Here is a 14501-nt window from a genome sequence, read left to right as displayed (position 1 = left end):
TAAATCTATAAGATCCTTCCAGCTCCTGTTTTATGTGAATTCAGAGTGTCTTGCTGTCTCGGCCACAGACAGTTTGACTATAACCAAGTAGATAAGGAGCATAAAGTGTGCATTCCATTATTAACAAAGTATAGCATCTAGAGCAATGTTCTATACTGTCCCTCTAAAATACTCAGCCAACATGTGACCCAAGAAACAATTTCAAGTCATATATACAGATAAGGTTTAGGTATCAGGGCTAGGGTGGCTCTGGAAAGGCACAGCAGTGTAAAACATACGAACACACACAAAAATGTCATAGGAATAAGGCGCAGGTAAAAAGAAAAAAAGGGTGGTACAAACTACCTCTGACTATGGTATTTAAACAACAAGTTATATATATACACACATCGAAGAGGCCAAAAAATACATCTACTCACATGCAGAAATTTAAGAGTCCTGTCTCACTAAATTGGAACACAATAATGAACATGGGTGAATTTACTATCAACCATCCCACATACTGGTAATTTCAGTTTTAAGGGTCCAATAAAGAGCCAGCTGATTATATGAGTTGTAAACGATATCATTTTTAAAACATTTTTAACATAATAATAGTAGTGTCCAGCAAACCCCTATGTATTAAGGTGTAAACAATAACTGTAATGTCTGTATCTGAAGCTGGTAAGGGATTTCCAAACTATAACAAATATTGTTGTCATGCTGAAGTCCCAGAGGATACTCATAAGTTACTCACATACGGGTAGAATATAGAATTGAACTGCTTAACCCACTCTATCTCTCTGGAAAGAACATGGGTTAGAAGCTGGGGATTCCCAAAGGCTATAAACTCTATTTGCTCAAAGGCCAAATCCAGGGACTCTGATAACATAACATCTCTGGCAGACTGTGTCTCTAGTCCAACAATGGGGGACAAAGGATTCCTGATGCCCAGATTTCTAACCATCTCACGTTTCCGCAAAGGGGGTAAGGTCGAATTCTCTCCATTTTCTGTGGTAGCCAGGCTTCGCCAACCTTCCTGCAAGCTGCGCTCCTCGTGCTTGGTCAGCTGCTGAACCTTGAGCGGCTCCGGCAGAGATAGTGTGGTCACAGATTTGTTCAGGTAATTCGGGGCCTTAACCTCTTGTGCTATGATCAATGTAGAGCTTTGCTTTGAAGAGGTTCCCGGCACCGTTCCAGCTAGCAACCCATTGCCGATGTTGATCACGCTTAGTGTCTCAGTTCTCTGCAGGGTCCCTGGGGAGATCAACAACTGTAGGATCTTACAGAGCTCTTATTCCAACTCCTCAAAATGTCTCCGGATGTGAGACTGCATCTCCTTTTCCCATAAATAGATAGGGGCCATTACTGATTCCATGGCAGGTCTCTGTCTAGCAGATCTCTACCGCTTTATGAATGGTTTTGCAAGGGTGGTGAAGCTGTATAAAAAAAAGCTGCTGCTGCTCCAATTATTATGGTTATGACTTCCCTCAGTTTACAGCTCAGAATGACTGTTATACCCTGATAAACCGGGGAGGGGGGGGGGGTTAGGTGAAGGACTCAGATACACATGCGTCGTCACTGCAGGCATACCATTCCGGTACCTTAGCACAAGAGTATGAGGCTTCTTGACAGATGAATTTGCTCAAGATAATATAACATTTCAGATCTGACATAAATTAAGCGTGGATGCAATATATATGCACTGATAAACAGCGGATTCATCAGTGAGCCCTCAAAGCACTAAAGTAAGTCAGCCATCTTGGTCGCTGCCCGGAAGCGTACCCCCACTTTTTTATTTTTATTTTATATTACTTTACACTACAGATTTAGATCCATCAGTGATTTTACAAATACTGATTATGTTTTGAAAATTTCTGTGTTGGTTTAACAAATTAGGGACATGCTTTCTATATTTATGTGTATCTTTTACAAATTAGAATGCACTTTGTATTTTCTCTATTGTAAAATAAAACAGAGATTATTTTGCCAGTTGTATGCAGGCGAAGTTTGTTCGAAATTCACAATACACTTATTTAACTGACAGAAAAGTAGTATGTTCTAAACTACTGTAAAAAACAAGTTAAATTGTAGTGAAAACATTTCAGTTTAATTTGTATTTTCTGCATACTGAAATTTTATTTCAGCCGCAGGTGTTAAAGGGACATTCTGGTCAAATGCACATATGTGAATTACATATTTGAATAGAAACATATTTAGAATATAAATGTATTGGCAAAAATGCTTCTAGTAAAAGTTATAACTGTTTTAGTATTAACATTTTTCTCTGCACTTGCATGTGAAGAATAGCTAGATATTCTCAGTGCACCAGCATTTTAAATAATGCAGCTGCTCAGAGTGTCAGTGGGGCTTGTATCATGTCAGCAATTAACAAATTGAGTCATTACCAGATGGTACAACCACCTTAGGCTCTCATAGCAAGTGCTGTGTTTTAAATGCTGGTGCAATAATTTTTTTTGTTTAAAAAGATAGATAATGCCTTTATTACCCATTCCCCAGTTTCGCATAACCAACACTGTTATATTAATATACTTTTTACCTCTGTGATTACCTTGTATCTAAGCATCTTCTGACAGCCCCCTGATCACATGAGATTTTATTATCTATTGACTTACATTTTAGCCAATTAGAGCAGTGTCTGCCACAAGCCACGGGCGTGATCACAATGTTATCTATATGGTTCACATGAACTAACACTCCCCTGTTGTGAAAAGCAAATAAAAAAGCATGTGATAAGAGACGGCCTTCAAGGACTTATCATATGAGCCTACCAAGGTTTAGCTTTCAATTAAGAATACCAAGAGACAAAAAAAAATTTGATGATAAAAGTAAATTGGAAAGTTATTTAAAATGACATGCCCTATCTGAATCATGAAAGTTATTTTTGACTAGACTGTCCCTTTAAGTACACATTTGAAATAGCTATAGCTTTTGTTAGAAGCATGTTTGCTAATAATACATTATTTCTATAGAAGGCTTCTCTCATCTCTCTGGCACTTCCAGATTCCGCCCCTTTTTCTTATAGAATGCAGTGAGTTCAGCCCCTGTGAAGTCTAGACTATACTATCTCTCCAAACTAGAGAATCTTTGCTTATCAGGCACATAAAAAATAATGAAGCTCTCTGGGAAACTGAAGTTGTTAGTTTTTCAGTTTTATTTTAAATAGAATAAATACAAAGTGCAATGTAATTTGTAAAAGATACACATACATATATAAAGTATGAGCCTAATTTTTTAAAGTTACGAAGAAAATGTGAAGGCATAATTAGAATTTGTAAAATCACAATCCTAAATACACCGCTGTATATAAAATAAAATACAAAATAGAAAGTGCAAAGTTTAAATGCAATTACACTTGATCTGAAGTGTAAAGTAATATCAAATAAAAAAGAATAAAGTGTAAATGCAGTTGAACATTCATGTCATGCAGTGCTATGAAGAGAACAGAGTTAGGATGTAACATTGGATGGAATGGGAAAGCGGTATTTGAGTGTGGGGCAGCAGTTATAGACAGGATGTATTATGCAATGTCTGTAGCTGCTGCTTACAGGTGGGGAATAAAAGGGGGAGGGGGTCAGGAAAGTATAACGAGAGGTGCAGGCGGGAAGAAGGCAGAAAAACGATTCTTTTGTTCTTTTTAACCCTAGGTTGAATGATGGTTGCCGCTTTGAAGAGGTCACATAGAGGTTGAGCGACAAAACAGCACAGGGGCAGATGCGATGGCTAGTGGACCACACTGATGTAATACCACCCGTGTTTACCCTTATGAGGTAAATATATCATGTGGCATGAAACTGGCAGGTGGTCTTTAGATCAAAGCTGTGAATTTTAGTAATATGTTTTTTCATGTTTTTTTTTTTAAATGTCAATCGGAGTTAAGTGGCATGTGGGTGAGGTAATGCGGGGGGGGGGGAATCTGTGGGATACGGGGACCTAGAGTGGTGGTTTACCTGTCAAACTCACATGGTCCTCTTAGCCTGTAGGTTTTCTATCCTGTCATTTGCCATTGAATATATAACATTTGGTGGATGTGAGGGCAGATGTTATGGAAACACACTAACTAAAAATTCACCTCTTGTGTCTTAACATTTCCCCTTTTTCTAATTTAAATTTTTTTGTCACTATACATTTCTAGTAAATCTGATAAAAAGAGACATACATTGTACATTTTATTTCCCTTATTTTTATGCTTAAGCAGCAAATCTGTGTCAATTTGGCTGCTATGTTAGGAAAACGATCACCCTCTGGGAGAGACTTTAGATGTAGCCTGATTTACCAGTCTATAATTAACTTTCAAGCTTAATGTGTTAGCTGTGAAGACACCTTGGTGGGGTGACAATTTATCAAATATGCTGATTTTTTTTCACACTGGATATATTATACAAACAAGAATTCAAGAGGGGAAAAATACCCTCCCATATAGATTATTCCTTAGTTCTGATCTTAGATCTGCCAAGAATCTGAACTTAACCTCCTAAAATAAAGGATAAGATTTCTTACGTGTATCTTGTCACTATAAAACCTTCTAGAAGACTTAAACTATTAAAGATATAGGGGCCGATTTATTAAAGTGCGGACGGACATGATACAATGTAGCGTATCATGTCCGCCGCACATCGATAAATGCCGACAGCATACACTGTCGCCATTTATCATTGCGCAAGCAGTTCTTGTGAACTTCTTGTGCAATGCCGCCCCCTGCAGATTCGCTGCCAATTGGCTGCTAGCAGGGGGTGTCAATCAGCCCAATCGTATAGGATCGGGCGGAGCAATGTCCGCAACCTCAGAGCAGGCGGATAAGTTATGGAGCTTGATAATTCAGCCCCAAAGAATGAAAATCAATATTAACAGATGCAGAAGCAATTTTTTTACACAGAGGGCTAGATTACGAGTGGATCGCTATTTATCACCTCCCGCTACTGCTTTAACTGCAATAGAAGTAAGCTTTTTGCGCGAATACAATAGCACACGTAAATTAGAATATTGCAAGCACGTTAACGTATTCCCCCATAGTATTCAATAAAGCAGAGAAAGTGGGAAAAAACTTACACCCTACTTGCATGCAAACCCGATCACATTTTCTCAAGTGCCCTAAAGCGACATGAAAATATGAATATTTTACATTCCATTGTTCTTCAATATGTTCTATTTATTCATAAATATATATTTCTATATCTATATATATATGATGGGGTTTTTTGAAAAATATATTATATATATATATATATACATACAATTATATATAGGTATGGATATGTACAGATATATATATAGTATTATCTATTTAAAAATACATAGGACATATTCTGCTATGTGCAGAACATTGGGATGTGAAATATTTACAGTAAATACACAGTATAATACTTTATTAAAAATGAATATTGCATAAGTATGTTTTTACATGTTTTTATCTATTTGACTGCAAAGGGCTCTAAAGCACTTGTATATTTGTCTATATGTGTACAGGGAGTGCAGAATTATTAGGCAAGTTGTATTTTTGAGGATTAATTTTGTTATTGAACAACAACCATGTTCTCAATGAACCCAAAAAACTCATTAATATCAAAGCTGAATAGTTTTGGAAGTAGTTTTTAGTTTGTTTTTAGTTATAGCTATTTTAGGGGGATATCTGTGTGTGCAGGTGACTATTACTGTGCATAATTATTAGGCAACTTAACAAAAAACAAATATATACCCAATTTAATTATTTATTTTTACCAGTGAAACCAATATAACATCTCAACATTCACAAATATACATTTCTGACATTCAAAAACAAAACAAAAACAAATCAGTGACCAATATAGCCACCTTTCTTTGCAAGGACACTCAAAAGCCTGCCATCCATGGATTCTGTCAGTGTTTTGATCTGTTCACCATCAACATTGCGTGCAGCAGCAACCACAGCCTCCCAGACACTGTTCAGAGAGGTGTACTGTTTTCCCTCCTTGTAAATCTCACATTTGATGATGGACCACAGGTTCTCAATGGGGTTCAGATCAGGTGAACAAGGAGGCCATGTCATTAGATTTTCTTCTTTTATACCCTTTCTTGCCAGCCACGCTGTGGAGTACTTGGACGCGTGTGATGGAGCATTGTCCTGCATGAAAATCATGTTTTTCTTGAAGGATGCAGACTTCTTCCTGTACCACTGCTTGAAGAAGGTGTCTTCCAGAAACTGGCAGTAGGACTGGGAGTTGAGCTTGACTCCATCCTCAACCCGAAAAGGCCCCACAAGCTCATCTTTGATGATACCAGCCCAAACCAGTACTCCACCTCCACCTTGCTGGCGTCTAAGTCGGACAGGAGCTCTCTGCCCTTTACCAATCCAGCCACGGGCCCATCCATCTGGCCCATCAAGACTCACTCTCATTTCATCAGTCCATAAAACCTTAGAAAAATCAGTCTTGAGATATTTCTTGGCCCAGTCTTGACATTTCAGCTTGTGTGTCTTGTTCAGTCGTGGTCGTCTTTCAGCCTTTCTTACCTTGGCCATGTCTCTGAGTATTGCACACCTTGTGCTTTTGGGCACTCCAGTAATGTTGCAGCTCTGAAATATGGCCAAACTGGTGGCAAGTGGCATCTTGGCAGCTGCACGCTTGACTTTTCTCAGTTCATGGGCAGTTATTTTGCGCCTTTGTTTTTCCACACGCTTCTTGCGACCCTGTTGACTATTTTGAATAAAACGCTTGATTGTTCGATGATCACGCTTCAGAAGCTTTGCAATTTTAAGAGTGCTGCATCCCTCTGCAAGATATCTCACTATTTTTGACTTTTCTGAGCCTGTCAAGTCCTTCTTTTGACCCATTTTGCCAAAGGAAAGGAAGTTGCCTAATAATTATGCACACCTGATATAGGGTGTTGATGTCATTAGACCACACCCCTTCTCATTACAGAGATGCACATCACCTAATATGCTTAATTGGTAGTAGGCTTTCGAGCCTATACAGCTTGGAGTAAGACAACATGCATAAAGAGGATGATGTGGTCAAAATACTCATTTGCCTAATAATTCTGCACACAGTGTATACTCTTAAAAAGTAATAAACTCTTAAAAGTAATTTTCTTAATAAAGAACTCTTAATAGAGTGATAATTTTAGAGTACAAATATAATATTTAGTCTTAAAGGTTATTTAATATGAGGAATTTTAGATCCTTAATCTGACTTGTAAAGTGCGTATATATATATATATATATATATATGTATATTTATGCAATATTTTCTGATTTTTATCCCAGAGTGACAATATAGCATACGTCCATAAAGTATATCTGTTTATTTACACAGCTTTTATGGCTCATTTGAGGAATTAACAACTAAACTCTAACTAATCCAGATATATACACGTTATGTCTTCTTGACCATGCAAGGCATAAATTATATGAAATCTGGCTTATTATTTAGCTAAAAAGGGGCTTATAATGTACAAATTATAGCTATGGGATTAAATATTTCTATATTATATTAATAGATAGAACTGACTAAGTTCTAGTTTAAAATATTGCATAAATACACATATAGATGAGGAACTGATAAAATAACCCAATTTAATAAGACTCTTAAAATTACTGTTGGTTTCAAAATACACAATTATTTATTAGGTCAGCTATAAAACATAAAATGACACAATATTCAATGCATAGGCCTAAAGACAATAACAATTAACATTTACTTACAAATATACATTTACGCAAACATACATGGGTACCTTGAGATTATCTTGTGGACAAATTCTTTCAGCTAGCTCTCTTTGTGTCCTCTCTCCTTCCCTTCATACTCCTGACTCTCTTGACTAACTGACTACATCTACTACTATATATTCAATCCTTGCCCCACCTGTTAGTATTACTCTTGATACCATTGGTTCATTTGTTCCTGCCTCACCATATTTGGAAGACTGAATGCTATTGGTCCTAGCTGTTTACATGTAAATAGGGGCTATTGGAGTGGGTGATACCTATAAATCATATGGCTTGGACAGCTGTTGTGATTGTAAGGTCAGATGTTCCTTTCTCCATGATAACCTGTTATTTACCATCCACACCCCAACAGGTACATGAAAGACTCCTATTTACATGTAAACAGTTGGTGACTCTTTATGAATGGGAATAAGCCTGAGAAAATAACTCCTTTGTTTACCATCTTGATTCTCTTTGAGATAGACAGGGCATGGTAAACAAAAAGGCATGTATAGCTTTTGTTCTTGAGACAGGGCAGTAACCAAAAGACTTCATAACTTTTGTAACTGAAATAGGGCATAGAAAGATATACAGATATATTTCTCATGGCTAAATAATATGACTAGAATATAATACAAATACATAAATATGCTCATGCATACAATATATACATTGAAATGGAACTATAACATAAGCACATTGCCAAACTGTAACAGTCCCCCGCTTTGTGGCCTTGAAAGCTTTAGCCAATGGCCACACATTATGTATCTTGCTTATGTATTTCTCCCATGATCAGACCCTTACTAGACAACCTATGCATTATTACAAAGTATTATGTACAGTATCATGCTATAACTCATGGTAATGTGTTCCGTGAGATGAAGTTTAATTTAGCAAAGATTAACACGACTAGCCAATAGCATTAATTATGCTATTTTACACTGGTGCTGGCATCTGGAAGCTTGGTATCCTTATGTAAGACAAGATCTGTACATCCATCAGTCCATTTTGTACGTCTTAAACACCTTCTTGTACAAACGTTTGTTATGAGGGCAAAGGCGCGTATACACTTTCGTATTGGAACAGGTTTTCTTTCCTTTTGCCACAGGGGCCTGCTCGGTAAGTGGTGATATTTTAGTAAACTGTTATCACCTTGCAGCGCCACAAGTCCATTTTTTTAGTATATGCACATGCAAGTAAAGGGTTTCGAATTCAGTGGAAATGTTGTGAACACAGGAACCTGTGGTGGCCTCTTCTCATGCTGTAGTCACCGTGAAATGATGTGGGTCCCTGGCTCTGTAACATGAATGTACCCCTTTTGATGATCCACTTGCATAGCTGCACTATACTTCCTTCAGGGATGATGGTAGTGTCTTTGTGATAGGTTGTGACAGGATCTTGAATCTTCCATCTTCCTTCTGTCTCTGGGATGTTATTTTCTATCTTGAAGTAATGTCATCAGCAGAGAAGTCCCAGATCTACACAGCACATCTTCAGTAGTTAAAAAAAAACTTGCTTGGCATAATCAAAGCTATTGACAGTGGTGTTGGTATCCCAAATCTTGGAGAGGCAAATACTGCCATTATTCTCCTGAGAATTACATTCTCTTTTGACATTCATCTCACACCTGATAGGTTTGAACACAAAACCATATAGGTTATAACTGAAAAATCAACATATTTATGTTACTCCGATTAAAATATTAACCAACATATAAACACAACAAAAAAAACTAAAATAATTCCCTATACCTTCTACACTAAGTATTAAAACAAAAGCCTTACTCACTCTATGTAAATATGCCTATAATACACTTTAAACCAGATGTCTACCTGACTTCCCTAAAATGGTCTAACACCTATTATGTATGTTATTCTGTATCATAGTATTCATGATGTTTTTAAGATCATAAATGTACTGGGTAAGACACATTTCTATTAGAACCTCAATATCTTTATAGAGATGGTATTAAAAACTGGAATCCCACTTTGCTTTAATAAATATATATAACTAATCATTAGGATTTGTGGATAATTAATCTTTTCCTCAGGCTTTAATAATAAAGAGGAAAAATAAATTTAGTTAATGTTTGGATTTTAATGAGAAAGGGATACCATCCTATATGGAGATATTGAGCTTCTGTTAATTATTTAGATTGAATGGAAGTTCTGTATGATAAAGTAGGTCTGAATTAAAATTTATCATAACATATTTAAAAACTAAATTAAGATACACATATTTACAACTTTCAGTGATAACATGCTGCAATGCTGCTTTTTGCTTTGGTTACTACAGTAAGTCTATCCAAAGAATGCCCATTAATTGTGATACAAATTTACAGGCATAGTATATCAGTCCAATAACTATAATGAAATATCATTGTAGATGTTGTTTCTGCGTTTCTGCTCAGCTGTTGGGATTCTGAGGAAGCATTTACAGATATCCATCACTGGTTTTCGATTTTTCTAGAAAAAAAATAAACAAAACAAATGTAATTACTTTTCTAATTGAACAACTATTATTTACATTTTGGAAACATCTCTCGGACATCCCTCTCTTAAATTTTATAATACTGCTCTAAAGCAATCCAAAATATTTTGAGCACATAATTTTGTTAAAATCATTTAAGATTATTTTTCCTAGGGGTAATACAACTGGCTGTGACAAAAACAAACAATTGCACTAGGGATGGTCTGTTTTAAACAAACAATGGAGTGAGATATTTCCAAATTAAAGATAGACAGGAAGAACATTTTGTAAACATGCTGGGAGACAAAGGGTGAATGTGCCTCAGGACCACCAATAGTTAATTCTATTCTAAGGTAGGCACACCCTATTTTAACTGTTTAACAATTTAACAAACAAGTGCCCAGACAGGAGGACACTTCCCTGAAAGACATCTCTCTCCCCCCCTCTTGGGCCCAATGTTTGTTTAGAACTAATTAAAAGCTGTAGTAGTTCCAAGAACAATGGTAATACAATTATACTCACCATTGCTGTAAAAATACCACCCATCTCTGTAAGAAAGATTCCTCCATGCTTCTCTTCGTTACATGTGTTGGGTTGGAGCTGAAAAATACTCTTTGTAGAAAATAGATTTAGATCATGTAACCATTTTGCATATGATTTTTGGGAACCATGGGATGTATCAAAACTCCAAGTGTACCTCTGTTTTTCCAAGAAATGAGGAAAAACAGGTTTACATGGTAGATCATAACAATACTGTTTTTCTTTAAAACCATTAATTGTATCCATGATTTCCACCCATCTGTTGCTCTGTAAATCATTTGTTAATATGTCAAGTTCCAAAACCTTAACTACAATATCTGTTTTAGTTCTTAATGCATTCCCCAAACATATCTTGAAGAGATCCATGTTCTCATTTTTAAGAAAATCACTGCAGATATCATTGTGTAACTGTGGCATTTTTACAGTATAATTTGGTAATTTAGATACACATGTATCACACTCTTTTTGAGCTGTGCAATTTTGGCCTGAATTTGCTATAAAACTTGAATTGGGCATTGTAGTAATTAAAATTGGTGTGGAGTGGTTGTTAGATACAGTATTTGAAATATTGCCTCTGGTAGCAGGGCATAACACAGGTGTTGCTAGAAAAACAGGGATTTCACCTATGTTTACTGAATTCACTGTATCTTTTAAACTCAAATTGATTGTTTTATCAGTTTTGTCAAATAAAATTACATTCCTTGTCTCCCCCACTTTGTCACAGTTATTCAATGAATATGTTTGGGTGGATGCATCTTTTTTCAAAGTTTGTAGCAAATGAGTATTTTGTACACTTTGTGATTGTGTAAGTTTATTTTGGATAACTTTATTTACACTAATTATATTATCCATTTCATTTTCTGTTTTAATCAATTTTTCCTTACACATTTTAAGTTCTGTTTGTGCAGTAGCACAGTTCTCATCACTTTTTTCTTTTAAGCATTTTATTTCATCATTAAGTGATGTTAAGAAACTGACTTTACATTCCAATTTGTCAATTTCTTTTTCTTTCTGGTCAATTTCTTTTTGTTTGAGAATTAAATTTTCATTAGAATTGTGAAGGGCGTCATTTAAAACTTCTATTTTGGCATTCATTGCCAAGCATGCAGCAAACATACTTGCTACTGCTCTGCCCTTTAATTTTTTACTTTTTTTAGAGAAAGTCATCTCTTTTTCAAATAAATCCTGGACATATTTCCAAGGATTCTCTTTTTCATGAACATCACAAGCAAAATCTTTACTTTTGTGACTTGTGATGTAAGTAGCTACAAAACTTTCTAATGCAGATATTGTAGCCATCTTGGAAAAAACTCAAACAAAATGATAATTAAAAAAAAATAATCAAATAACAAAAAAAAAAATTCCCTTAATTATGTACTACTTGTAATACCATTAATTGCCAAAACAAAACAAAAAATAAAAATAAAAATCAAAGGCAAGACAAGTTAGTAGAGGGAAACCTTTTCAATATTAATAAAACAAAGCTTCCCTTTGCTTAGCCGGCAACAATATTTATTTATTAATTCAAAAAGAAACGTTTCAAATTTAATCCTCTTGAGGGATTTTACTGGTTCAAAATGAAGCCAGAAATAAGCTTATTTTATGGCATTGAATAAATGTGGTTTTATGACTGTTGAACGGCTGGAGCAGCCTGAATTCGTCCTAATAATCTTCTATGGTTACAACCATAGCTAGAAATTGTTGTAAATGAATACCAACAGTTAAACTATATTTGTTTCAAATGATGAGGATTCTTTGAATAGAAGTAAACGTTCCAACAAGGTATTCCTACTAGCTCAATAAACAGAATATACTATAATTCAGTTATTGCTGGTGGCTGCCTCAGCCTGACACTGCTAATAGCCTCACCATACGTGTAAAACGTATATGCCGGATAAAATATCTTGATGGAGACGCAAATTTCTATTACCTGAAGTGGCCGCCAACTCTTAAAAAGTAATAAACTCTTAAAAGTAATTTTCTTAATAAAGAACTCTTAATAGAGTGATAATTTTAGAGTACAAATATAATATTTAGTCTTAAAGGTTATTTAATATGAGGAATTTTAGATCCTTAATCTGACTTGTAAAGTGCGTATATATATATATATATATATGTATATTTATGCAATATTTTCTGATTTTTATCCCAGAGTGACAATATAGCATACGTCCATAAAGTATATCTGTTTATTTACACAGCTTTTATGGCTCATTTGAGGAATTAACAACTAAACTCTAACTAATCCAGATATATACACGTTATGTCTTCTTGACCATGCAAGGCATAAATTATATGAAATCTGGCTTATTATTTAGCTAAAAAGGGGCTTATAATGTACAAATTATAGCTATGGGATTAAATATTTCTATATTATATTAATAGATAGAACTGACTAAGTTCTAGTTTAAAATATTGCATAAATACACATATAGATGAGGAACTGATAAAATAACCCAATTTAATAAGACTCTTAAAATTACTGTTGGTTTCAAAATACACAATTATTTATTAGGTCAGCTATAAAACATAAAATGACACAATATTCAATGCATAGGCCTAAAGACAATAACAATTAACATTTACTTACAAATATACATTTACGCAAACATACATGGGTACCTTGAGATTATCTTGTGGACAAATTCTTTCAGCTAGCTCTCTTTGTGTCCTCTCTCCTTCCCTTCATACTCCTGACTCTCTTGACTAACTGACTACATCTACTACTATATATTCAATCCTTGCCCCACCTGTTAGTATTACTCTTGATACCATTGGTTCATTTGTTCCCGCCTCACCATATTTGGAAGACTGAATGCTATTGGCCCTAGCTGTTTACATGTAAATAGGGGCTATTGGAGTGGGTGATACCTATAAATCATATGGCTTGGACAGCTGTTGTGATTGTAAGGTCAGATGTTCCTTTCTCCATGATAACCTGTTATTTACCATCCACACCCCAACAGGTACATGAAAGACTCCTATTTACATGTAAACAGTTGGTGACTCTTTATGAATGGGAATAAGCCTGAGAAAATAACTCCTTTGTTTACCATCTTGATTCTCTTTGAGATAGACAGGGCATGGTAAACAAAAAGGCATGTATAGCTTTTGTTCTTGAGACAGGGCAGTAACCAAAAGACTTCATAACTTTTGTAACTGAAATAGGGCATAGAAAGATATACAGATATATTTCTCATGGCTAAATAATATGACTAGAATATAATACAAATACATAAATATGCTCATGCATACAATATATACATTGAAATGGAACTATAACATAAGCACATTGCCAAACTGTAACAATACATATGTATTTATGGTTTTGTATGTGTATATATCTGTCTGTAAATACAAATAAATACATATGTACACACAATTAAACATATATATATATATATATATATATATATATATATATATATATATATATATATATTTATATTTAGATATGTATATTTATGTATCTCTATGTTAATGCCATTTGCCTGCCTATTATTTCTCTAACACCTGGAACCTCATATCTTTGAGCCCTTATAGCATTTTTGTGCAATATTTTTTAAAATATTTTTTATCAGATAGTGTTATTATGAATGTAACAGTTGACCAGAGCTCTGAGGTCAGAGTAATCATTCTAGCATAAATGGTGATTGTGCACAAGCAATCGCGTTTACTTTGAACCTGTAATACGAGCGGTTCTTGTGATGCAAGCAAAAAGCCATGATAAACCCGATATCGTATGCGCAAAACAGTTAGAGCGCCACTCGTAACCTAGCCCAGAGTTTGGTAAAATACAAAGCACTCTCTC

The 14501-nt window shown here is 35.1% G+C and overlaps 1 protein-coding gene across 1 annotated transcript; it reads right to left on the bottom strand.

The window, feature by feature from the left end:
* Positions 1-721: 721 nt before the first annotated feature.
* On the bottom strand, positions 722-11919 carry LOC128664437 (uncharacterized). The gene is made up of 3 exons (XM_053719269.1): positions 10673-11919; positions 10119-10146; positions 722-1236 (listed from the first exon to the last, which is right to left on the bottom strand). The coding sequence occupies exons 1-3, from the start codon at positions 11855-11857 to the stop codon at positions 722-724; spliced, it is 1728 nt and encodes a 575-aa protein (XP_053575244.1). The 5' UTR covers positions 11858-11919.
* Positions 11920-14501: the final 2582 nt, after the last annotated feature.

Source organism: Bombina bombina, chromosome 6 (genome assembly GCF_027579735.1).
Source record: "Bombina bombina isolate aBomBom1 chromosome 6, aBomBom1.pri, whole genome shotgun sequence".
In the NCBI taxonomy this organism is placed as follows: Eukaryota; Metazoa; Chordata; class Amphibia; order Anura; family Bombinatoridae; genus Bombina; species Bombina bombina.
The sequence above is the reverse complement of the archived record's forward strand: the minus strand, read 5'-3'. Positions and strand labels throughout refer to the sequence as shown.